The sequence below is a fragment of the Phoenix dactylifera genome, chromosome 1, assembly GCF_051530095.1.
Source record: "Phoenix dactylifera cultivar Ajwa chromosome 1, Ajwa_hap1_PhDact_Kaust_v1.1, whole genome shotgun sequence".
In the NCBI taxonomy this organism is placed as follows: domain Eukaryota; kingdom Viridiplantae; phylum Streptophyta; class Magnoliopsida; order Arecales; family Arecaceae; genus Phoenix; species Phoenix dactylifera.
In genome coordinates, this window is record NC_143190.1 from 62,577,516 (window position 1) to 62,602,632 (window position 25,117).

The 25,117-nt window shown below is 50.2% G+C and overlaps 1 protein-coding gene across 1 annotated transcript; it reads left to right on the top strand.

Moving 5' to 3' along the window:
- The first annotated feature begins 8,620 nt into the window (after positions 1 to 8,620).
- Positions 8,621 to 24,843, top strand: LOC148715467 (uncharacterized). The gene is made up of 4 exons (XM_088709162.2): positions 8,621 to 13,608; positions 13,691 to 13,966; positions 24,234 to 24,446; positions 24,706 to 24,843. Exons 1-4 carry the CDS (start codon positions 13,015 to 13,017, stop codon positions 24,841 to 24,843), a joined length of 1,221 nt encoding a protein of 406 aa, XP_088565288.2. The 5' UTR covers positions 8,621 to 13,014.
- Positions 24,844 to 25,117: the final 274 nt, after the last annotated feature.

Sequence of the window (25,117 nt, forward strand, 5' to 3'; positions counted from 1 at the left end):
TGTAACTGCAAATAGAGATATGAAAATGAAAGATAACAAAGAATCAAAACATAAAATAAGAGAAGATGTCTGCTTATCAAGTCAGTAAAAATTTCGGTAGCTGTACAAAATGATACGGGATTGAGTCCTATCTTTACTGAGATTTAGAGGATTAGGAGTTTTCAGGGAGGGCTACTTTGTATAGTCTATTATCAATAGTCCTTTCTATATGAAAAATCTGGAAGATCTATAAATTGTATGGAAAGTTATTAACAGGAGCAGCTCAATGCATTTGAAGGCCTAAGGCGAACTCAAAGGCCCCAGATACATGTATTGGGGGGTCTCAATGCATAAATAAGGAAAGAGATAATAAATTTCTTTAGATAAGAGATACACCCCAACATAAATGCATTTGGTGGCCTCAATGCATTTATAGCTATAAAGATACGTAGACGCTTACCTTGGAACTCACTATAATAAATGCATTTGGGGCCGAGGCCTTAGGCGACCGTCTCAGTTGCCTAAGGGTTGAGCTGGCCCTGGTTGCTAGATACAGTAGAAATATTTAATTATGAAGTTTTCTAATGTCACAGTCTTAGGAGTCCATAAAACTCATTTAATTAGCTTACCATAGCAGGAGTCTAGTACGTGTCTAACAAGGGATCTCCCTAGGATCTTTTTTCTTCGAATCCTTTGAATTTACATACTGCAAGTACTTTATTAGTAAACGATTAATGAACATACCAAAGAATGTTGAAAAAATATATATTACAAGAAGAGTAACAACATCCTAAGTGGTGGTTAGGAGGCATCGATCCTTTTAAAGCAATTGATCTTCTCCCCCTTCCCCTTCACTTTTTCTTTCATCATAACAGTTAGGATAGGTTATGCGTCCATCGATCACATTCCGTTACCTAGTGGCAGCCCTAATCATCGAAATCGATCACCTATAGAGACCCTTGCTTGCTCCCTAAACTCAATTTTCATGAGGTGGCAAAGGAGTCAAACATCAATGAATGCTTGGTGAAAACTGCAAACTAACATCATGCTGCTATCTTCGTTGGCAACTAAATCTCACCTTCCATCATGACAGCCATTATCTGCTCGCACGAATCTTTTAACAGCATCTACCGCTCCTAACACCACCAAAAGATCCGCAGCAGCTGGTCATCACAAAGGACCTATCAATGACGGCCTTTATGGAACAGCGGGGCCCAGAAGCCCGCAAGTGCAAGGGTTAGGTGCCTCCGCTTTCCAAGATTCCGGTTGAAAGTGGAAACCGAGAAGCACGGTCACGTGGGTTGGGCCGTGGGATATCTTAGCCCACGTGAATCATGGTTCCTAACCTTCGAACCGGTGGCGAGGGACGCAAGTCCTGAGGTGGTTGCAGTCCCCATCCTTTTCAGGAATAAAAACATATTTTGGTTCATTGTCCAACTTCGTGGTGTCTCTCTATCTTGCAAAAGATGAGTTCCTTCTTCTTTGCCTACAAGGACAAATAACTACTTAAGTTTTGGAAGTGAGAATGAAGCTTACTTCATTCCATGATGGTGATTGCCTAGCACAACCATACAAGGTTTAGAGCATGGGTCCAATCTAACATTGTAGCTCGCATTACAATGATTTCAAATACAGTTATTATACTTATTGTGCTGGGAAAGCATGGTATATGTAATTAGAATTTTGAGGGCGTCTCATATTAGTCAACTTGCTGGTTCAACATCTTCCGAGACCAATATTTATCCTTCGAGACAAAATTGTTTAAGAGTGAAATCATCTCTTCAGTCTTTTAAAGTGAAATATGTTTATAGAAAAGCTAATAGAACTGTGGATTAGATGGCCGCATGTGTTGTTGATCACATGAGGCCTATTCTGTATATGACTATGAGAGATTTTTCATCTAAATTATTAGACATTTTATTTTCAGATGCCCGTAGATGTATTTATCTTAGATTAGTTTAATAATTCTAGTTTCTGGAGGGAAAAAAAAGAAGACATTTCTTGTGTTATGCATAACGGGGGGCATTGTTAAACTGTGATGCGACAAAACAATGACCACTTTTGGAATTCAATATTTTATTTCTTAAAGAAAAATTCTAGTTTATGCTGAATTAAGCCATTACTTGTTATAGATAAATAATGATTTTGAAGGTGCTTTTTCTCAAGGGACATCACGGTTGGTGAAGCCTTGGTTCCAGTCATTTACATCAATGAATAGTGCAGTGAAATAAATCCTCGAACCACCACAATGTTCCCTTGGCTCATCCCTTGGTCAATTTGCTTTCGAGTAAAAATGACGGGAAAGCAAGTTATAAGAATGACAGCCGTAATGAAGCAGCCTCCCTGCTTGCCCTGAAGTTTATCATACACCAAGAATATCAGGTCCTAGATCAGTGCTCCAGCAAGCACTCCCAAGCATAGATTGCCGTACTATTTCGAATCGAAAGATACAGAGCGTAACATACCGTACTAGTTCAGTATCGATGGCATATCGATACTCAGTACGTCAAAAAAATTCTGTACCGTACCAAAATTGTGCTACCGTGCTAGTATGGCACCGGTACAGTATCTGCTACCAAAACGACGAATCTTACTCTCAAGCGTGCTACAACTGGTGCATTCTTTACCTTCAAGTGAATAGACACAGTGGCAAAGCAATTCCCATGTTACATGTGCATTGCTCCCAGCAGGCATGTGCATGTTGCCAGCACCCAAGGGTTTAAGTTAGTTTCAACTGGGTTAGTTAAAACTTAGGTTGCAAAGTTCTTAGTTCTTATAATATTTGCAGTATCTTAAAATGCTATAAAAACACCTCTAGACCCAATTAGATGAAATAAAAGATAAAACTGCTAACCTCTGTTTTTTTCACAGAAACTGGTCACGTTTTGATATACCCTGACAGCATGAAGACAGGGGTTGAGGTTAGGCCCATGCAAGCTTCTAAACGGCCTTAATGAAAAATTAGAACACCTAGATTTTTTGAACATTGTCTTTTGGGAGCCCCGACAACCACATTTTATTAAAGTTAATTTCGATGATTCAGTTCGGGCAATCGATTATGGTGCTGGTGTTGCTATTTGAAATCATAAGGGATGGGTTTTATATGCTGCGGCAATCCCTGTCCATGCAAAACTCTATCCCAATAGCTAAGTTGATGGGCTGCATGCCATGGGTTGGAAAACTGCTGTCAGTATGTTTCAGAATGACAAAATTTTGTTGGTAGGTGACTCAAAAACAGTGGCCAATTGGATTAATGGCAAAGACTCTTCACACCATCTGGTTTTAAGAAAAATTAAATTGCTTTGTTCCACATTATCCAACTACTTCTGCTGTCATGTGTTCAGTGAAGTGAATCATGTGGCGATTATTTGGCACATTCAGCAAGCTTTGATCAAGGTCTTCAAAGTTTGGCGTGAGAAATTTCCTTCTCTTCTAGCTCAATTCATTAATGTGGATGCAGAAGGCATTTCTATAAAAAAAGAAGTTTTTTTTTTTTTATGTATACCCTCCTAAATATACGAAATTATATGAATATTCTTATAAAATTACTATTTACATATATATCTTTTTCTTTTTCTGCGTATATACACGTACTATTTAAAGTTGTTAAAATATAAACGCTCAAACTTAAAATGACTGAAAAACCTTTATGGCTAGATATGCACAAAAAAAGATATATATACAAATACATATACATATACATATACATATATATATATATATATATATATATATATATAAGGGTATACATGCAAAAAAAAATAAAAAAAACGAAAACAGTGGAGTAGAGGGGCTTTATTGTGGCCCAATTTTATAAGGCCCATGTCAGGGACATCCAGATTGCAGTATACTCAAATTCGTCGCCATGGGACTCATCTATGGTACTTATGTAAGCTATGGAACTGATGAGATGAATTTCACTTCAAGGACATGGCGCTGAACTGCAATGGTGGCGGTGGCGGATTGGCTCTCCCACCATCAAGACATGATTTCCCATTCATATACTTATATTAGGAACCTCCTTTCTCTAAGTAGCCTGACTCTAACCATCAATGTCTTGGTTTCAACAATTATTCAATTGGTCAGAGACACACGAGTACAAGCTCAATTGGTTCAGGGTTGGCCCAGGGTCGAAGAATCATCATTCAATCTTGAATTATGGTTCAATACCATCTGTTGTGTGTCCATTATTTTGATGCTAGGATTATACATATGAATTTATATATGCGCACAAATACATATAGACATAAATACATACATACATACATACATGCATATATACATAAAATATACATACATACATACATATGTATATTGTATATATGTATGTATTCCATGCAGCTATGGATATTTGATGCAAATATGATGCATGTAAAATTCTTTTTTTTTTTTGGGACCAACTTTCCTTAGAACCTTGTTTATGTGAAGTCAATAACGCTTGATGATTTCCTCTAGGGCTCGGTTTTTTTTTAATTTGGGGGGGCATGAAACTTACCTGAAAATTTATATTTTTCCGGGTAAGTGTTACTTAGGCAGTAAAATAATTTTTGCATGTTCTTTCATATATTGGAAAGTAGCTCTGGAATCTATTACCACATGTTCTTTTGCATTAGTGCTTTCTTGGGTAAGTTGCTACGATCAGTCTATATTTCTTATATCACCTTTTATGCTTTTAGGCGCAATTTACATACTTACTGTGTACTGCCCTTTCTATGATTGAAACCCATTTTCTTGTACCAAACTAGTCTTTAGCTCATACAAAATTTTGGGGGGAGGGGAAAGATAGGATTTTTATGGAACAAAAAAGATGAAAGATTTATTGGAATCTACCAATATTGTGGCCGGAAATTGGCTTGAGATTGCAGCGATCCCAAGCTGCCAGCTAGGTCAGCGTTTGTTAGATAAAGAGAGCAAGTAAGGTTAGGGTTTGTTATTGTATGATTGTAGAGAAAGGTATTTTGGGATCAAAAAAATAAAGGCACTTTATCGGCTGATGGAAAATCAATTTACTCATTTTCAGGTAGAAAAGTATTTTCGCTCATTTTATGAGTAAATATTTCTCATGAAAAAATCACTTAACAACATCACTTTTTTTTAAGGAATATGGAAACATAGATAAGTTCATCAACAAGAAAGTTGACCAAGTTTTCTATAATATTTAACCCTCGAAGAACGGCCCAGCTAAATTCTCATAGCCTAAATGAAGCACACAGCCATCCATCTTCGCTTTAGCTGTATTGCTCGTGTGCAGCAGAGCATCACCAGTATGCAAGATTCGGCAACTGTCGCCGACTTCAGGAGGCCAGTTGCACAGTCGGCTGTCAATTTTCCCTTTGTATAGCTTGTGTGCAGCGCGCTATCATCGATTTAAAAGAGTGGACCAAAATTGCCGACTTCATAGACTCGGTAAGTCGGTATACACAAACTCGGCTACTTGTGCCGACTTTATAAAGAAATATAAATAGGGAACGGGGTAGCCGCCCTGCTCATGTAAAGCTTCTTGCCCCGATCCCTCGCAACCTTGGACTCCCCTCGACTGCGACTTGGAGAGAAAACCCTGATCCCTCCGGCGACGCGGCCGGCCCTCTCGTTCCTTCTTTCTGGAGAGCTCGATCCGAGGCGGGAGATGATGCCTTCGACCCTTCTCAAGGTGACGCGGGCCGCCCACGAGGAGGTGGAGCGGCTCGATCGTCTCGTCGTCAAGGAGCTCCCGTGGGAGCCGGCCAACAATCGGGAGCGCCTCTTCCAGAACCACCGCGTTCGCCACATGATCGATCTCATTACGACCATCACCGACAAGCTCGTGATCTTCTTCCCCTATTTTACTTCTTTCATTCTCTTTTTCTTTCTTTTCTTGATTCTTTTTTTCTTTTTTGGTGGATAAATTCTTCAAGATCGAGATATATGAGGACAAAGACAACGCGAGAAGAGATGAGCTTGCAGCACTGGGAGCGGGTGGCCCCAACAATTCTTTCCCTGCTTTCTATGATCGTCTGAAGGAGGTGAAGATTTTCTGTTGAATCCTCGAAGTAATGAACTGGTACGTCTAGAAACTAGAGAGGTCTTGGATCGTTAAAAGGTTCTTGTTTTGGCTTCTTTAAGGAAAAAGACTGGTAAATTGCAATCTCTTTCTAAATTATTTTCGATGGTTTTTTTCGTCATTGAAATCTGTATACATTGACAACATTATAGCAAAGTACTCTGCATTGGTAGTGATTCTTCTTTTATTTTAAAAGATTAGCTTTCTTGCAAAGCCGGTGGGGATTTGGAACTATTTTGATACCTTCTCTGGGAGGGGCCAAAGATTTACTCTGATAATACATATGACGAATATTTCTTTATTATTATATAATTATATTGGAATGCACATCCTGTTATTTTGGGTTTACCATATTGCGTGATATTATGATGAAAATATATAACATATAATCTTTTAAATGTTTTTCATTCTTCATCTCTCGATATAGAATGCTAATAGGTATTCTATAATTTTGATTTGAGAATTTCCCTGAAAAACCTGATAAGAATATGAAAATAGAAATTGTCTGAATATTTTCTTTTGCCAACAAAAGCCCCAAAAGAATGAGTTTTGTACTATATTCATCAGCTTGATTTACCAACTTGCCCTCATAGATGCTGTGAGTTGTGGTTCACAAACAGAGTTAGTTGTTACCGTTTTTCAGTTTGTTAGTTAGTTAATAATTATTTTCTGGTTAGTTACTGACTTGGCACCTAAAGCTGTTAGTTAGTTATTCTGTTATTGGCTTCAGAAAAAAGATAGTGAGAACATTAGGTGTACTGGGATTTGGGAAAGTGAGTTCTTGAGAGGTTTTGCTTTGGTGCTAAGTCCAGAGAGTGGAATCTTGTATCGTAAGGCTGTGAGAATAACTTTCTTCTTGAGGGTGTAATCTTGTTTTGTATAGTGATTGCTCCGTGGCTGAGTCCCGTGGATGTAGAGTTCTTTATGAACTTGAACCACGTAAATTCGTGTTCTTGCCTGGTTTGATAATTTGATTCTATTTCTGTTTTGTTCATTGAAGTCTGTGTATTTAGATCAATCTATGATCTTGAAGGTTGATTCGGTTTGATCCCAACAAACTGGTATCAGAGCCTTGGTCATCGGGTCTCCAAGAATCAATCTGAGATGGCTTCAACGAAGTTTGATATAGAGAAGTTTACTGGCAAAAACGATTTTGGCTTGTGGAAGATGAAGATGGAAGCTGTTCTGGTTCAGCAAAATCTTAATAAAGCTTTGATTCCAGAAGATCAACTTTCAGTGGATATGAGGGATTCAGACAAAGAAGAAATCTCAATAAAGGCTCGAAGTGCAATTGTTTTGAGCGTTTCTGATCAGGTTCTTCGCAAGATTTCAAAGGAGAAAACTGTTGCTGCAGTCTGGAAGAAACTCGAAGAGTTGTACATGGCAAAAGCTTTGCCAAATCGTATCTATCTTAAGGAATAGTTTTTTGGATTCAAGATGGATCAATCCAAACCTGTTGAAGATAGTCTTGATGAGTTCAATAAACTGATATTGGATCTTGAAAATCTCAATGTCAAGATAGATGAAGAAGACAAGGCTGTGATTCTCCTGAATTCTCTACCTAAAACGTTCAAGAACTTTAAGGATACCTTAAAGTATGGCAAAGAAACAATCTCAGTTGACAATGTTTAGAATGCTCTGAATTCAAAGCTACTCGACATCAAAAGTAGTGAAAAGACTCAAAGTTCTGGTGAAGGATTGACTGCTAGAGGAAGACCAACAAAGAAGGATACTAACAACTACAGAAAAGGGTCACATTCAAGATCCAAGTCGATTGGAAAGAAAGATTACAGTAAAGTAAAATGCTACCACTGTAATAAGTTAGAACATATAAGAAGAATCTGTCCTGATAGACTTGATGGGAAGGAGAGAGAAGGAGCAGAACAAAGCAGATGCAGCTGTTGCTGATAATGGCTATAAAAGTTCTGAGGTATTAACTGTCTCAGTGGACCAGAACTTGCAGGAGTGGGTTATGGATTTAGGTTGTAGCTACCACATGAGTCCAAGAAGGGAGTGGTTCAGTTTCTAACAAAAAGTTGATGGTGATAAGGTCTTCATGGGAAATAATACCTCATGTAAAGTAATTGGCATAGGAAGCATCACTATCAAATTGGTAGATGGAATGACCAGAACTCTTAAGGACGTTAGTCATGTGCCTGATCTTAAAAGAAATTTGATTTCTCTAGGAGCCCTTGATGAATTTGGTTATAGCTTCAAGGCAGAAAATGGACAGCTGAAGGTGTCTCGAGGTGCTTTGGTGGTCATGAAAGGTACCAAAAGAAATGGCCTCTATATCCTTCTTGGTAGCATAATAGAGGGATCAATGTGTCCAGCAGCAAAGATTGATTCAGACAAGACTAGTCTTTGGCACAAAAGACTGGCTCATGTGAGTGATAAAGGGCTGCTGGAACTGCAGAAACAAGATCTCTTGTGTGGTGACAAAGTGAGCAAGGTGGAGTTCTGTGAGCACTGTATTTTGGGAAAGCAGCATAGATTGTCATTCAAGGCAGCAGTACACAACACTAGAAGAATCTTGGAATATGTGCATACAGATCTCTGGGGACCAGCAAAGGTTCCATCTCATGGTGGCAGTAGGTACTTCCTTTCCTTAGTAGATGATTTCTCTCGAAAACTTTGGATTTTTCTGTTGAAAACTAAGGATGAAGCTTTTGAAAATTTAAACATTGAAAGTCTTAGTTGAAAATCAAACAGAGAAGAAACTTAAGGTACTAAGGACAGATAATGGTCTTGAATTCTGTAATGAGATATTTGATGCTTATTGTAGTGATAATGGTATATGGAGGCATAACACTATTAGAAAAACTCCTCAGCAAAATAGAATTGCTGAAAGGATGAATCGAACATTACTTGATAGAGTAAGATGCATGTTATATGGTTCTGGTTTGTTAAATTTTTTTTGGGGTGAAGCCATCATTACAGCTTGTTATTTGATCAATAGGCTGCCCTCGACTGCTATAGGTTTTAAAACACCTAAAAAATACTGGAATGGGAAACCAGCATATTATAGAAATCTCAAAGTTTTTGGTTGTACAGCTTATGTATACCAAAGTGAAGGAAAGCTTGAGCCTAGATCTCTAAAGTGTGTGTTCTTAAGGTACCCAGAAGGTGTTAAAGGGTACAGATTATGGGTGAAAGATGCTCTTGGGGTTAAGATCATTATTAGTAGTATATAATCTTTAATGAAAATGAAATGCTTTGTTTGAGGACTAACAATGCAGGTAATGAGGCTGAAAGTACAGAGAGTATATCCTCTACAGACAAGGAGTATTTTGAGTTTGAGGTGGAGTTTCCATCCAAAATTGACTATGAGCACCAAGTATCTCAACCTGGTGTTACCGAAGATCCACCCAATAACCATGGAACCACAGAATCTAGTTTAGCTGGAGCACAGGATTATGTGGAGTCGAGAGCAGATGGATCAAGATCAGTCTTGAACTACCAATTATCTAGAGATAGAACTAAGAGGGCTATAAAACCACCTGTTAGATATGGTTTTGCAGATTTGATCTCTTATGCCCTTATGACTGCTTCAGAGATTGAAGAAGAGCCAACTTCTTACAAGGACGCTGTTGAAAGTAAAGAGTCCAAGAAATGGATTGTTGCTATGACTGAAGAGTTGGAATCTCTGAATAAGAATCAGACATGGATTTTGGTTAAGAAACCAGAAAACCAAAGAATTGTGGGCTGTAAGTGGGTGTATAAGAAGAAAGAAGGTGCAACAGCTACTGAGCCAATGAGATTTAAAGCTAGGCTTGTTGCCAAGGGCTATACACAAAAGGAAGGGGTTGACTATAATGAGATATTCTCTCATGTAGTCAAGCAGTCAAGCATACCTCAATCAGAATTTTAATGGCTTTGTTGCCCAGTATGACTGGGAGCTGGAGCAGCTTGATGTCAAAACAGCTTTCTTACATGGAGATTTTGAAGAAAAGATATACATGTCACAGCCAGAAGGTTTCAAGGAACCAGGCAAAGAGGATTGAGTGTGCCTACTTAAAAAGTCCTTATATGGACTGAAGTAGTCCCCTAGACAATGGTATAAGAAATTCGATGGCTTTATCATTAAGATTGGTTTCAAGAGATGCAGTTATGATGGGTGTTTCTATTTCAAAAGACTTGAAAGTAGCAACTTGATATGTTTACTAATCTATGTAGATGACATGTTGCTAGCTTGCAAAGAGAAACCTGAGATTCAAAAGCTAAAGGGTCTGCTGAGTTCAGAATTTGACATGAAGGACCTTGGGGCTGCAAGACGAATTTTAGGTATGGAGATCAAGAGAAAAAGAGATAAGAAGAAGCTATTTTTGTCTCAAAAGAGTTATCTAGAGAAGGTTTTGAAACAGTTCTCTATGCAAGAGTCCAAACCTATTGGTGTGCCCTTAGCAGGTCACTTCAGATTTTCTATGACTCAATGTCCTGAAACTGATGAAGAGAAGGAACAAATGCTTATAAAGTCCCTTATGCTAATGATATTGGTTTAGTGATGTATGCTATGGTGTGCTCGAGGCCTGACATTGTTTATTCTGTCAGTGTACTTAGCAGGTATATGGAAAATCTAGGTCATGAGCATTGGAGAGGGGTGAAATGGTTACCGAGATACCTTAAAGGTACGGTGAATGTGGGATTGAGGTTTGGTGGAGCTAATAGTGCGGAAGGTATTCTAGGGTACGTTGACTCAGATTATGCTGGAAATGTGGACAAGAGAAGATCTTCTACTGGATATATTTTTACCATCTGTGGAGGTCCTGTGAGCTGGAAATCACAGTTGCAATCTGTTGCTGGTGGTCCAAACCGTGAACGATTGGCACTGCGGTGTGAACGGGGTTCCGTCTGAGTTGTCTTGGTTGGTGTTGGCTGCGCTCCACCTTCCGCCAAGAAACCTGCAAACAAGCCTTGCACCACCACCAGGGTGGTGATGGCCCTCCGACGGTCAAGTCAGAGGAGATTGGAGGAGGAGGAGAGGTGATAATCGCAAGTAAGAGAGTGCTCTGGGAGATATTGCTCACCTCCCCCCTTTCTCCCCCCAGCCGCATATATACCTGGCTGGGGGGTCTCTCAGGGGGGTTCGTTATCGTGGGGCACGATGGTGTGGCCACTGACATGGCCGTTACAGGGCGTCGTGGAGCAGCACCGGGTACGGCCACGTCAGGGCATAGTGGGGCTCCGCTTTGTACGGCTGATGCAGGAGATCGTGGAGCAGCATCAGATACAGCCGTTGCAGGGAGTAGTGGAGCAGGAGGCCGCGGCGTGCCTCTGGGGAATAGCCTGTCGTTATCAAGAGATCTCCGACTCGGGGTCGGAGCGCTGGATCAAGGGGCAGCCGACTCGGGGTCGGGCTGCGGAGCCGAGGATATCCGACTCGGGGTCGGATTGCTGGATCAAAGGGCAGCCGACTCGGGGTCGGGCTGCGGAGCCGAGGATATCCGACTCGGGGTCGGATTGCTGGATCAAAGGGCAGCCGACTCGGGGTCGGGCTGCGGAGCCGAGGATATCCGACTCGGGGTCGGATTGCTGGATCAAAGGGCAGCCGACTCGGGGTCGGGCTGCGGAGCCGAGGATATCCGACTCGGGGTCGGATTGCTGGATCAAAGGGCAGCCATAGTCTTCCTGGGCGCGCGTGCCGGTCACGTGGGGCATGGCGGCTTATTTCCCCCGTAACAGTAGCCCCCCACTTCCGAGCCTGGAACCAGAAGGGGAACAGGTGAAGGGAGTGATGTTTCGGGATTGCCGCCGTTCCTCGGAGAGGCGCGCGCGCTTCGAGCTCCCCGCCCTTTTTATGGCGTATGGCGGTTATTGCTGACCCGGCAGTCTGAGGATTTCGGCGGACATCCTTCCTTAATGGTGTCGATTCGCCTTTGGGGCGCGAGCGACCCTTCGGCAGCCAGGCGTCCTCTGGCGTCATTGAGGCGTCACTTGCCTTTCCGCCTATTTAATCGGGGGCCTTTCCCCGTCCGTCTTCTTCTTTACAGATATTTTCAAGTTTCCCCTTTGCGCCGCTGTTGCTGCCGTCGGACTGTTCGCTCGTTTCTCCTTTGGCGCTCTCGGAGCCGCTCTTACCTCTTTTCCGGTGAGTTTTCCCCATTCTTCAGCTTAGGGTTCTCCATACTTTCCCCTCTTATACTAGTGTACTCCAGTCGCTCCGGTCTTTCCCCCCTTCCTGTCCCCGTCCTGACCGTAGGTTTATTGGCCATTAGGAATGGGCGAAGTGAGGGCAGACCAAATTAAGTCGGAGCTGGTCGCCACAGACTTAGACAGACTCGTGGCTCGGTACCACCTTCCCGAGGCCTGCAACGCCACGCTCCCGGGGCCTGAGGAGAGGATGTCCCATCCTCCTCCAGGGAAGATCGCCATCAATGAGGGCATTCTCCAGGCCGGGTTCCGCTTCCCCCCTTCGGATTTGGTCATGCAGGTGCTACGGGGTTTAAGAGTGGCACCGACGCAACTGGTGCCGAACTCGTGGCGGGCCCTGACGGTCTTCCAGGTTCTCTGCCGTATGCACGAGATCCCCGCCACCCTGAATGTTTTTTGGGAGTTCTACAGCCTGAGCGGCCACCCCCAGGACAAAGGGTGGTGGTGCTTCGCAGCGCGGCGAGGATGCGGCCTTGTCAAGGAGGCTCCTACCTCCATTCACAAATGGAAGGAGCGCTTCTTTTTTGTTGATGCAGATCCCTCTTGGGAAATCAGGGCGACCTGGGAGACCCCGATGAAGTCTCCGATCGGCCTATCGAGACTGTCAAGGGAGGAGTCCGATGGCTTGGCCGCCTTGAAGGGGTTGGTTGCCGAGGGCCAGCTCCCCCCGGTGGCCCGCCTTATTTCCGAGGATACTTTGGTGAATGTCGGTCTGAGCTCGGTCCCCACCGACCGTGAGTCCGCCACCGATTCTTTCTTGACTTTTTCCCTTCTTTCGTCCCGTTCTTTCCTTTGGTTTCTCCGTCTCCGACTATCCCGTCCTTTTTGCAGAGATCGACGACGTCATGCGGTCGGTGAAGACAAAGGCTGTTGGTAGGGCGTCCCTGCTGGAAGCAGCCCAGAGGAGGAAACGAGCTCTTCCGAGCGGGGCCCCACCGGCGAAGAAGTCCCGTAAGGAGGTGCCTCCGACGCCGACCGACGAGTCCGGGCCCACCGATCAGGGAGACGTCGTGGGCACGGACCGGCAGCTGACGTTGTATCAGCCCTCCGGTGGTAAGATTGCCGCTACTCCGGAGGTATCATCCGAGCCTGCCCGAGACGGACGGGTCGGACGTGATCGGTCCCCGACCCGGCCTTCGACTCGGTCGGCTCCTGATGACTCGAGGAGGGACGCGCCGAGGCCCCGACCGAGCGGGACCCTATCAATTCCTGGGGTGACCCCCGCCCCGAGCGCGATCGGCCGGACTCTTCCCCAGGCGATGGATAGGGGTAAGGCTGCAGAACCACCGTCCGGCTCTGGGGAGAAATCGGGGTCTGCCTTCACTACCGATGGCGCCCGAAATCTCATCGAAACAGTGCTGCTGGAGAAGGACCGTCGGCGGGTCCGGGAGTTGGAGGTCTCTGACGTTGGGGCTGCCAGCTGTGTCTGTCTTATGTCGGTGAGTGTTCTTCTGGCCGCTTTTCACCATTTATTGGCTCTGTTGTTCTCCGCCTGACTCCCTTATTTTTCCTATTTCTTAGCTCGCCCAGTACATGATCCGTCTGGAGGAGTGCTACAAGGAACAGGCGGGGCTTCTGGCGAAGGCCGAGGACCGGCTGAAAGCAGTGGAAAAGGGAGGCCAGGCTGTGGCAGGCAGGACAACCGGGGACTTCGAGGCGAGGCTCCGGGAGGCCGAAGAGCGGGCACTCGGCTTTGCTGCCCTCGAGAGGCAGCTGTTGGAGGCTCAGAAGCTTGCCTCGGGTCTCGAGGGCGAGGTCAAGAAGGCGGATGAGCGGGCCGAGAAGCAGTCCCGGAAGGCTGCCGACTACCGAGAGAGGTGGGAGAAGGCCCAGCGGTCAGCCGACAACGCCCGCGACCGAATTCGGTCTCTTGAAGCTAAGCTGGGCGAATTGGAGTCGGCCTTGGAGAAGTCCCGTGCGAGCGATCAGGAGCTTCATTCGCGCCTGACGGAGGCTGAGGCTGCTCGCATTGCTGCCGAAGCGAAGCACAAGGAGGCTCGGGCTGAGCTGCTGAGGGTCTCCACCGAGGCGGAAGGCCGGATTGTGGCGAAGGTCTTGGAGGCGAAAGCCCAGATTATGGAGCGGGCAGAGGCGGCACTGGCCGAGAGGAGTGCGGAAATCGGGCGTCAGGCGGTAGAGGCTTATCGCCAGTCCGCCGAGTTCGCTCATGATATGTCGGAGGCAGTACAGACCTATCGTCAGTCCGACGAGTTTGTCCGTGACGCGTCGGACGCGGGGGCCGAAGCCTTTATCTTAGGCTTCGAGGAGGGCCTGGCAAGGGTGTCGGCTAAGTACCCCGAAGTTGACCTGAGCGAGATTTCCCTTCTCGACTCCTCTCCGGCGCCATTGCCTGCTGGTTCTCCTGCTGCTTCCCTACCTCCTGCGGACGAGCCCGACGTTCCCGACCCGGGAGTTCCTCCAAGCTGACCTCTTGTACCTTTCGTTGTCTTCTCTTTTTTTTGTATACCGGGGTTTTGCCAAATTGTATGGGCCTCGGCCTTGAAACAATGAAAATTAATGCAAGTTGAATGTTTCTTCATCTCGCCTTCGTCCTTCTTTTTCTTTTAACTCTCGGTAGCGTCTTGCTGACTCCTGGCTCCCGAAATTCTTCCGGCGCTAGGCCAGGCATCCGAGGGTTAGGCCTCAGGAAACTCTTCCGGCGCTAAGCCAGGCATCCGAGGGTTGGGCCTCGGGAAATTCTTCCGGCGCTAAGCCAGGCATCCGAGGGTTAGGCCTCGGGAAACTCTTCCGGCGCTAAGCCAGGCATCCGAGGGTTAGGCCTCAGTAAACTCTTCCGGCGCTAAGCCAGGCATCCGAGGGTTAGGCCTCGGGAAATTCTTCCGGCGCTAAGCCAGGCATCCGAGGGTTAGGCCTCGGGAAATTCTTCCGGCGCTAAGCCAGGCATCCGAGGGTTAGGCCTCAGGAAACTCTTCCGGCGCTAAGCCAGGCATCCGAGGGTTAGGCCTCAGGAAATTCTTCCGGCGCTAAGCCAGGCATCCGAGGGTTAGGCCTCAGGAAACTCTTCCGGCGCTAAGCCAGGCATCCGAGGGTTAGGCCTCAGGAAATTCTTCCGGCGCTAAGCCAGGCATCCGAGGGTTAGGTCTCAGGAAATCCTTCCGGCGCCAAGCCAGGCATCCGAGGGTTAGGCCTCAGGAAATTCCACTCGTTGGTCGACCAAGGCTGACGCATGCCGAGGCAACTGGTCGGGGCTTCAGGCTAGTCTGCTCCCGGGATGGTCATCGGGTTAGCCTGGCATCCGAGGGCCGAGCCTCGGGACCTTCCACTCGTTGGTCGGCCAAGGCTGGCGCAAGCCGAGGCGACCGGTCGGGGCTTCCGGCTAGTCTGCTCCCGGGATGATCATCGGGCTAGCCAGGCATCCGAGGGCCGTCAAGCCTCAGGAAATTCCGCTCGTTGGTCGGCCAAGGCTGGCGCAAGCCGAGGCGACCGGTCGGGGCTTCAGGCTAGTCTGCTCCCGGGATGATCGTCGGGTTAGCCTGGCATCCGAGGGTTGTCAAGCCTCAGGAAATTCCGCTCGTTGGTTGGCCAAGGCTGGCGCAAGCCGAGGCGACCGGTCGGGGCTTCAGGCTAGTCTGCTCCCGGAATGATCGTCGGGTTAGCCTGGCATCCGAGGGTTGTCAATCCTCAGGAAATTCCGCTCGTTGGTCGGCCAAGGCTGGCGCAAGCCGAGGCGACCGGTCGGGGCTTCAGGCTAGTCTGCTCCCGGGATGATCATCGGGTTAGCCTGGCATCCGAGGGCCGAGCCTCGGGGCATTCCGCTCGTTGGTCGGCCAAGGCTGGCGCAAGCCGAGGCGACCGGTCGGGGCTTCAGGCTAGTCTGCTCCCGGGATGATCATCGGGTTAGCCTGGCATCCGAGGGTTGTCAATCCTCAGGAGATTCCGCTCGTTGGTCGGCCAAGGCTGGCGCAAGCCGAGGCGACCGGTCGGGGCTTCAGGCTAGTCTGCTCCCGGGATGATCGTCGGGTTAGCCTGGCATCCGAGGGTTGTCAATCCTCAGGAAATTCCGCTCGTTGGTCGGCCAAGGCTGGCGCAAGCCGAGGCGACCGGTCGGGGCTTCAGGCTAGTCTGCTCCCGGGATGATCATCGGGTTAGCCTGGCATCCGAGGGCCGAGCCTCGGGGCATTCCGCTCGTTGGTCGGCCAAGGCTGGCGCAAGCCGAGGCGACCGGTCGGGGCTTCAGGCTTGTCTGCTCCCGGGATGATCATCGGGTTAGCCTGGCATCCGAGGGCCGAGCCTCGGGGCATTCCACTCGTTGGTCGGCCAAGGCTGGCGCAAGCCGAGGCGACCGGTCGGGGCTTCCGGCTAGTCTGCTCCCGGGATGATCATCGGGCTAGCCAGGCATCCGAGGGCCGAGCCTCGGGGCATTCCACTCGTTGGTCGGCCAAGGCTGGCGCAAGCCGAGGCGACCGGTCGGGGCTTCCGGCTAGTCTGCTCCCGGGATGATCATCGGGCTAGCCAGGCATCCGAGGGCCGTGCCTCGGGAAATTCCGCTCGCTGGTCGTGCGCTTGTCGCTCGCTGCCCGACGGAGTTTCTCCGTGGCCAGCCGCGATCATGTTTCTCCTTTTCTCTAAGCGTTGCCTGGGGGAACACGAGAAGGGCATTAAACGCTAATTAATGCGTTACCTGGGAAATCGGATCACCAGCTGCTGCTTGCGAGGAGTGTTAGTTGAGCGGCCGCGATACGCGGGTTCTTCGAGGAGGATACGGCCTGGGCGCGAGCGGAGATATGTGGACCTAGGGGTACATGACACCCGGATTGTCCTGCACAAAGAATGCGGTTTAAGGAGAATGACGCTTAGGAAATCGCGGGGAGATACGCCTCGGGAGTCGGAACGGCTCCGGTTTCAATGCGCCTGCATTTATTGGAGCCACCCGCATCGGAACGACCAGGGGGCCGCAGTTTCGGCTATAAATACAGGTGCAGGTACGATGGAGTTTGCCAAGCCGGAGCTGTTCAGGTTGCCATGGATCGCGGACCTCCTCCTTGGCATATGACTGAGAGACTCCTGTTGAAGGAAAGGGGAGACGCTCCCCTTGCGACTTCAGCCAACTAGCCGTTTCATCTGGGATCAACAAGGAGGGTCTTCCCGGCGGAGCTCCGCTCTAGGAGTTTCATCCGGGATCAGATCTCCCCTCCTTGAAGTTCAGCCTCCCGATTGAGCTCTGCACCAGACGCTCAGTCCGGGACCGCGCCTCCATATGCTCTTCCCCCTCGTATTCCTTCTCTTTCCTACCACTGGGGAGGATGGGAATATCCTTTGGAGGCGGCGTTCCCCTGGGGGGAGCGGGAGCTTCTTCTGCGGCGGCTCCTCGTCTTTTTGGTGAGGTGCTGGATGGCGCCTCCGGTTAGAAGCACCCACTTCCGGTGGGATTGCAGCTGCTTTGGGTTGAGGGTTTGGGATCCTCGGTCCTCAGCTCCACGGATTCTCCACCTCTTCTTTGCTTTCTTTACTCCCTAATTCCCCTCTGGGAATTCCTTGTAATCACACGAATACACCATTGTAACCAGAAATTATTGAAATGAAAAGTGTTGCACCTTTTCAAATTGTCTTTCTGGCCTTGTTGTTCTATTGGTAATACATCCGCAGGTTAGCGGAATTCCAGCCCCTTGGAATTTCTCGGCCGTCTAGGGCTTCCAACTGGTAGGAGCCAGGTCGGTTTACCCAACGAACTTTATACGGGCCTTCCCAATTCGGCGCTAGCTTCCCACCTTCCGTAGGTTGAGATGCCTTAGCTCGCCTCAGCACCAGATCTCCAATTCTGAAAAGCTTCGGTCGGACTTTGGAGTTGTAATATCGGGCCACCCTCCGCTGATACATTGCCATCCGAACCTGCGCCATTTCCCTTGCTTCTTCCAAGAGATCCAGGTTCCCTCGGAGTTGCTCCGAGTTGGCCTCGGGTCGGTGTGCGGCTACCCGAGGTGAGGGAAGTCCGAGCTCTACGGGGACAACGGCTTCCGTGCCATAGGTTAGGCTGAAAGGCGTCTCCCCGGTAGGAGTCCGATGCGTGGTCCGATACGCCCAAAGGACATTCTCGAGTTCCTCGACCCAAGCTTGCCCCGTCCGTCCGATCCGCGCTTTGATACCTTGGAGGATTGTCCGATTTGTGACCTCGGCCTCGCCGTTGGTTTGGGGATGCGACACGGACGTGAACCGATGTTCGATCCCGAACTCCTCGCAGAAGTCTCGGAAATGCTTGTTATCAAACTGTCGACCGTTATCCGAGATGAGGACCCGAGGTACCCCAAATCGGACGATGATGTTCTTCTTTACGAACTTCCGGACTTGCGCCTCCGTGATGGTGGCCAGTGGCTCTGCCTCCACCCACTTGGTGAAGTAGTCGATGGCGACAATCAAAAATTTCCGCTGGGCCGAAGCGATGGGGAATGGCCCGAGGATATCCATTCCCCACTGTGCAAAGGGCCAGGGGGCGGTGATTGGCGCCAAGGGAACAGAGGGGACTCTCTGGATGTTGGCGTGGCGCTGGCAGGCGTCGCATTTCCGTACGTGATCCTTTGAGTCTTCCAATAAGGTCGGCCAATAGTAGCCTTGCCTCATGATCTTATGTGCCAGGGACCTAGCCCCTAGGTGCGATCCGCAGATGCCTTCGTGGACTTCGCTGAGGGCGTAAGCCGCTTCCGAAGGGCGGAGGCACCTTAAGAGGGGGGCGGTGAACGAGGTCCGATACAGCCTCCCTTCGTAGAGTACGTAGTGGGCGGACTTCATAACAAGTCGCCGAGCTTGATCTTCATCTTCGGGGAGGATCCCTTCGGCGAGGTAAGCTACAAGCAGGTCCATCCAAGATGGTTCCGGATCAATTGCCATTACCGCTTCAGCCTCGCCGATGCTCGGGGCATCTAGGGTCTTCAGGTATATCGCCCTTGACAAGTTGTGTGCCTCAGCGCCCACCAAGCGGGACAACCTGTCGGCCCTAGCATTTTCGCTCCTTGGGACCTGCTGAATGTCAATACTGCCGAGGTCGGAAATGAGTGCTTGCACCTTCCGGACGTAGCTCTGCATGGTCGGGCTCCGTGCCTCGAACTCCCCTCGAACCTGCCCGACCACCAGCTGGGAGTCGGTGAAGACCTTCAGACGCCGGATGCCGAGCTCCTTGGCGAGTTTGAGTCCCGTGACTAGGGCCTCGTACTCCGCCTCGTTGTTGGTTACTGGAAATCCGAACCTCAAGGCATACTCGGCTATCACTCCATCGGGATTGGTAAGGACCAGCCCAGCCCCTCCACCTTCAGGGTTCGACGACCCGTCAATGTGGAGCGTCCAGATCGGGAGATCGAGGCTGGGTGTTTCCGGCGGCCTAGGTTCCGTCTCCTGCACAGTGCACTCAGCGAGAAAGTCCGCGAGCACCTGGGCCTTGATGGCGGGCCGGGGCTGGTAGCGGATGTCGAACTCACCAAGTTCTACTGCCCACTTCACCAGCCGTCCCGCATTCTCAGGATTGCTGAGGATCTGCCGCAGTGGTTGATCGGTCAAAAGGGTGACAGAATGAGCCTGGAAATAGGGGCGAAGCCTCCTGGTCGCAGTCAGCAGCGCGAAGGCGATCTTTTCAGCCTTCGTGTACCGCGTCTCGGCATCCCGGAGGACTCGGCTGGTGTAGTACACGGGCTTCTGAAGTTTTGCCTCTTCCCGAACCAGTACTGCGCTGACTGCGGTTGGGGAGACCGCCAAGTAAAGGTAGAGCATCTCCCCCTCTTGCGGCTTGGACAGCAGGGGAGGAGACGCCATGTACTCCTTGAGCTGGTCGAACGCCACTTGACATTCAGCCGTCCAGAGGAAGTCTTTCGGGCGCTTCAACACCTTGAAGAACGGTTGGCAGCGTTCGGCCGATTTTGCCACAAATCGTCCGAGCGCGGCGACCCTCCCAGCGAGCTCCTGAACCTCCTTCACTTTGGTCGGAGGGGACATATCTTGGATGGCCTTGATTTTGTCCGGGTTGGCCTCGATCCCCCGCTGGTTGACAATGAAGCCGAGGAACCTCCCGGCCGAAGCACCAAAGGCGCACTTCGCTGGGTTTAGCTTCATACGAAACTTCCGCAAGGTGGCGAAGGTCTCCTCCAGATCCGCAATGTGCTGATCCGCATGGCGGCTCTTTACCAGCATATCGTCCACGTACACCTCCATGTTCCGGCCGATCTGCTCCTTGAAGATTTTATTGACGAGGCGCTGGTAAGTAGCGCCAGCGTTCTTCAGACCGAAGGGCATTACCTTGTAACAGTACAGCCCCCTGTCTGTTATGAAGGCCGTTTTCTCCTCGTCCTGTGGAGCCATCATTATTTGGTTGTAGCCGGAGAAGGCGTCCATGAAAGACAGCAGCTGATATCCGGAAGTCGCGTCGACCAGTTGGTCTATTCGCGGGAGCGGAAAGCTATCCTTGGGGCACGCCTTGTTCAGGTCGGTGTAGTCGACGCACATCCTCCACTTCCCGCTCGCCTTCCGGACAAGTACGACGTTTGCCAGCCACTCGGGGTAGCTCACTTCCCTTATGAAACCTGCCTCCAAGAGTTTGTCTACCTCCTGGTCGACCACCCGGATCCGATCCGGGGCACAGTGTCTCTTCTTTTGCTTTACTGGTCGATGGGTCGGGTCGACGTTGAGGGCGTGAGAAATGACCTCCGGGTCGATCCCAGGTACATCGGCCGCCGACCAGGCAAACACATCAGCATTGGCTCGGAGGAATTCCACTAACCGGAGCCGAGCTTCCAAGTCGAGGTTGGCACCGACCCGGACCGTGCGGTCCGGGCGGCCTTCTTCGAGGGGAACTTCGATTACGCCCTCGGCCGGCTCCCCGTGCCGCAAGGCCACTTCGTCTCTGGCGTCAAGGGACTCGACGCTTAGGGCCTCCATGGGCTTCTTCCCTTTGAGAGTTGCTAGGAAACACTGCCGTGCGGTTGGTTGGTCACCTCGGACCTCTCCAATCCCGGCCGCCGTGGGGAACCGCATGAGCAAATGGTAGGTAGAAACCACCGCGCGAAGGGCGTTCAGTCCGGGTCGTCCGAGGATAGCGTTGTAGGCCGAGGGGACACGGACGACCAAGAACCCGAGTCGCACCGTGGCTTCTGCGGGTGCAACGCCCGCAGTCACAGGCAGCTCAATGACACCTTCGGCCGAGATAGCGTCTCCAGTGAATCCTATGAGGGGGGTGGATGTTTTGTGCAACAATTGTCGGGACAAGCTCATCTTTTGGAAGGCCTCGTAATACAAAATATCAGCTGAGCTTCCACTATCCACAAGAACACGCCTTACATCATAGTTCGCCATAGTGAGAGAGATCACCATGGCGTCATCGTGGGGAGTCTGAACCCCCTTTACATCTTCATCGCAAAAAGTGATTACATTTCCGACCCGCTGCCTCTTCGCGACGGCCACTCCTGATGCTTCCGCCGAGCCCCCTGCGTTCCTCACGGGCCGAGAGCAGCCCCCAGTGATGGTGTGGATCACTCCCGCAACGGGTCGATTCTGCTCCCGAGGCTCCTGAGGGGCCGGGTCGACCGGACGCGGGCCTGCCGGGGGACGTCGGTCGTTTACATATCGACCGAGACGCCCTCGGCGAATGAGAGCCTCGATCTCGTCCCGAAGCTGGAAGCAGTCTTCGGTATCGTGGCCGTGGTCTCGGTGGTACTCACAGTACGCCCGAGAAGGCCTCCTCCCAGGGATCTTCTTCATCTGCCTCGGGACCGGGAGGTCCTCCCGCCCCTTGACCTCCATGAGGATCTGGGCCCGGGGGGCCAAGAGTGGGGTGTACCGGTTGAAGCGTCGGTGCGGAGAACGAGGGCGTGTGGCGCCGTGGTTCCTTGCTGGTGACGGGCTTCTGCGCCGGCGTTGAGGCGTCGGGCTCCTCCTCTGGGGTGCCTCTTTTCGCCTTTTCTTCCCGGGCTTTAGAGGGGCCTCGGCGGCCTCCTTGTTCCGGTGGGATGCTGCCTCCTCGGCGTCTGCATACTGGTTTGCCCGAGATAACAGCTCCGGGAAGCTCCGCGGCAGGCGTTTGTCCAGGGAGAAGGTGAGTCTGCCCTTCCGGAAGCCACGCTTCAGGGCTGAGAGAGCCACTTCCTGGCTCAGGTTCCGGACCTCCAGTGTAGCCTTGTTGAAGCGGGTGAGATAATCCCGCAGGCTTTCTCCCTCGTTTTGCCGGACATCAAAGAGGGAGTCGGAGACCAGTCGCCGCCTGCTACTGACGGCGAAATGGCTGATGAAGAAGCGGGTGAACTGGTCGAAGGACTGGATGGAGTTAGCCTCCAGGCCGGCGAACCATGCCCTTGCCGGGCCACGGAGGGTCGCCGGGAAGGCCTTGCAGAGGAGCGGATCCGATGCTCCATGGAGGAGCATAAGAGTCCTGAAACTCTCCACGTGGTCCCGCGGGTCCGCCGCCCCGTCGTAGGGTTCGATCGCCGGCATTTTGAACCCCGGCGGGTTCGGGGTCCGCAGGATCCTCGAGGCAAGCGCCGGCTGGGAGGAGATCTCCAAGTCAGCGAAGGGATCTTTGGAGTGGCCCTTCAGGACCTGGAGTTGTCTGTGGAGATCGTCCACCCGCCGGTCCAGGGAGCGCGACCGGTGGGTGGGGGACAAGGAGCGGCGCGAGGGGGACCGACTGGAGTGCGGGCCCCTCGAGGACTGGGGTGTCTGAGAACGCGCCCGGGTCCGCCTCTCGTACCCCGCACAGCTCCGATGAGAAGGTCCTGGCAGAATGGACCGCACTCGAGAATCCTCCTCGCGCCGGCGCTCCTCTCCGTGGAAGAGGAAGGAGCGCGGGTTGTGAGGAAGAGGCGAGTGCTCGGGGGGCAGCGGCTCCTGAGCCCGTTGCGGCACCCGAGAGATCACACCCTGCAGATTCTGCACTGCCTCCGCGAGGGTGCGAACCTGCTGGGCTAGCTGGTCGAACTTAGCAGCTTCGACCGTCTGAATGGGAGAAGGGGCGGTGGAGTGCTGCTGAGAGTGCGTTGGGGACGCAGCAGCCTCTCGGCCGGAGGCGCGAGAGGCTCCGCGACCGGAAGCATTGGAAGCTCCACGACCACCTCGCCGTGCCATTACGATCGTTCTAAGATTCGGGCCCTTCCTCTAGCGCCAACTGTTGCTGGTGGTCCAAACCGTGAACGATTGGCACTGCGGTGTGAACGGGGTTCCGTCTGAGTTGTCTTGGTTGGTGTTGGCTGCGCTCCACCTTCCGCCAAGAAACCTGCAAACAAGCCTTGCACCACCACCAGGGTGGTGATGGCCCTCCGACGGTCAAGTCAGAGGAGATTGGAGGAGGAGGAGAGGTGATAATCGCAAGTAAGAGAGTGCTCTGGGAGATATTGCTCACCTCCCCCCTTTCTCCCCCCAGCCGCATATATACCTGGCTGGGGGGTCTCTCAGGGGGGTTCGTTATCGTGGGGCACGATGGTGTGGCCACTGACATGGCCGTTACAGGGCGTCGTGGAGCAGCACCGGGTACGGCCACGTCAGGGCATAGTGGGGCTCCGCTTTGTACGGCTGATGCAGGAGATCGTGGAGCAGCATCAGATACAGCCGTTGCAGGGAGTAGTGGAGCAGGAGGCCGCGGCGTGCCTCTGGGGAATAGCCTGTCGTTATCAAGAGATCTCCGACTCGGGGTCGGAGCGCTGGATCAAGGGGCAGCCGACTCGGGGTCGGGCTGCGGAGCCGAGGATATCCGACTCGGGGTCGGATTGCTGGATCAAAGGGCAGCAGACTCGGGGTCGGGCTGCGGAGCCGAGGATATCCGACTCGGGGTCGGATTGCTGGATCAAAGGGCAGCCGACTCGGGGTCGGGCTGCGGAGCCGAGGATATCCGACTCGGGGTCGGATTGCTGGATCAAAGGGCAGCCGACTCGGGGTCGGGCTGCGGAGCCGAGGATATCCGACTCGGGGTCGGATTGCTGGATCAAAGGGCAGCCATAGTCTTCCTGGGCGCGCGTGCCGGTCACGTGGGGCATGGCGGCTTATTTCCCCCGTAACACAATCTATTGTGGCTTTGTCTACAACAGAAGCAGAATATATTGCTGCTACAGAAGCTGTGAAAGAAGTTTTATGGTTACAGGGTTTGGTTAAGGAACTTGGGGTGATAAGTTCTTCTGCAATACTATATACTGATAGTCAGAGTGCTCTTCAACTCTGCAAGAATCCAGTATATCATGAAAGAACCAAGCATGTAGATGTGAGACACCATTTTATCAAAGACATTGTGAGCAGCGGATTGATCAGTTTGAAAAAGGTGTCTACAGAGGATAATCCTGCAGATATGGCAACTAAGGTTGTTTCGTTGGCCAAGTTTAAGCATTGCTTAGATCTGGTCTAGATTGAAGTCGGTTGATAAAGATGAAAGGACATGGAAGCCACTACAGCAGAAAATCACTTGTTTGTAAACCAAGGTAGAGGTTTGTGAGTTGTGGTTCACAAACAGAGTTAGTTATAACCGTTTTTCAGTTAGTTAGTTAGTTAATAACTGTTTCTGGTTAGTTACTGACTTGGCACCTAAAGCTGTTAGTTAGTTATTCTGTTATTGGCTTCAGAAAAAAGATAGTAAGAACATTGGGTGTACTGGGATTTGGGGAAGTGAGTTCTTGAGAGCTTTTGCTTTGGTGCTAAGTCCAGAGAGTGAAATCTTGTATCGTGAGGCTGTGAGAATAACTTTCTCCTTGAGGGTGTAATCTTGTTTTATATAGCGATTGCTTAGTGGATGAGTCCTGTGGATGTAGAGTTCTTTATGAACTTGAACCGCGTAAATTCGTATTCTTGCCTGGTTTGATAACTTGATTCTATTTCTGTTTTGTTCATTGAAGTCTCTGTGTTTAGATCAGTCTATGATCTTGAAGGTTGATTTGGTTTGACCCCAACAGATGCACTCATTCAAATATTTAACTTGCTGGAACAGTTAGTTTAAACTAGCCATTCCGTATTGAAAAGGATGACCTGCCTGGCTTT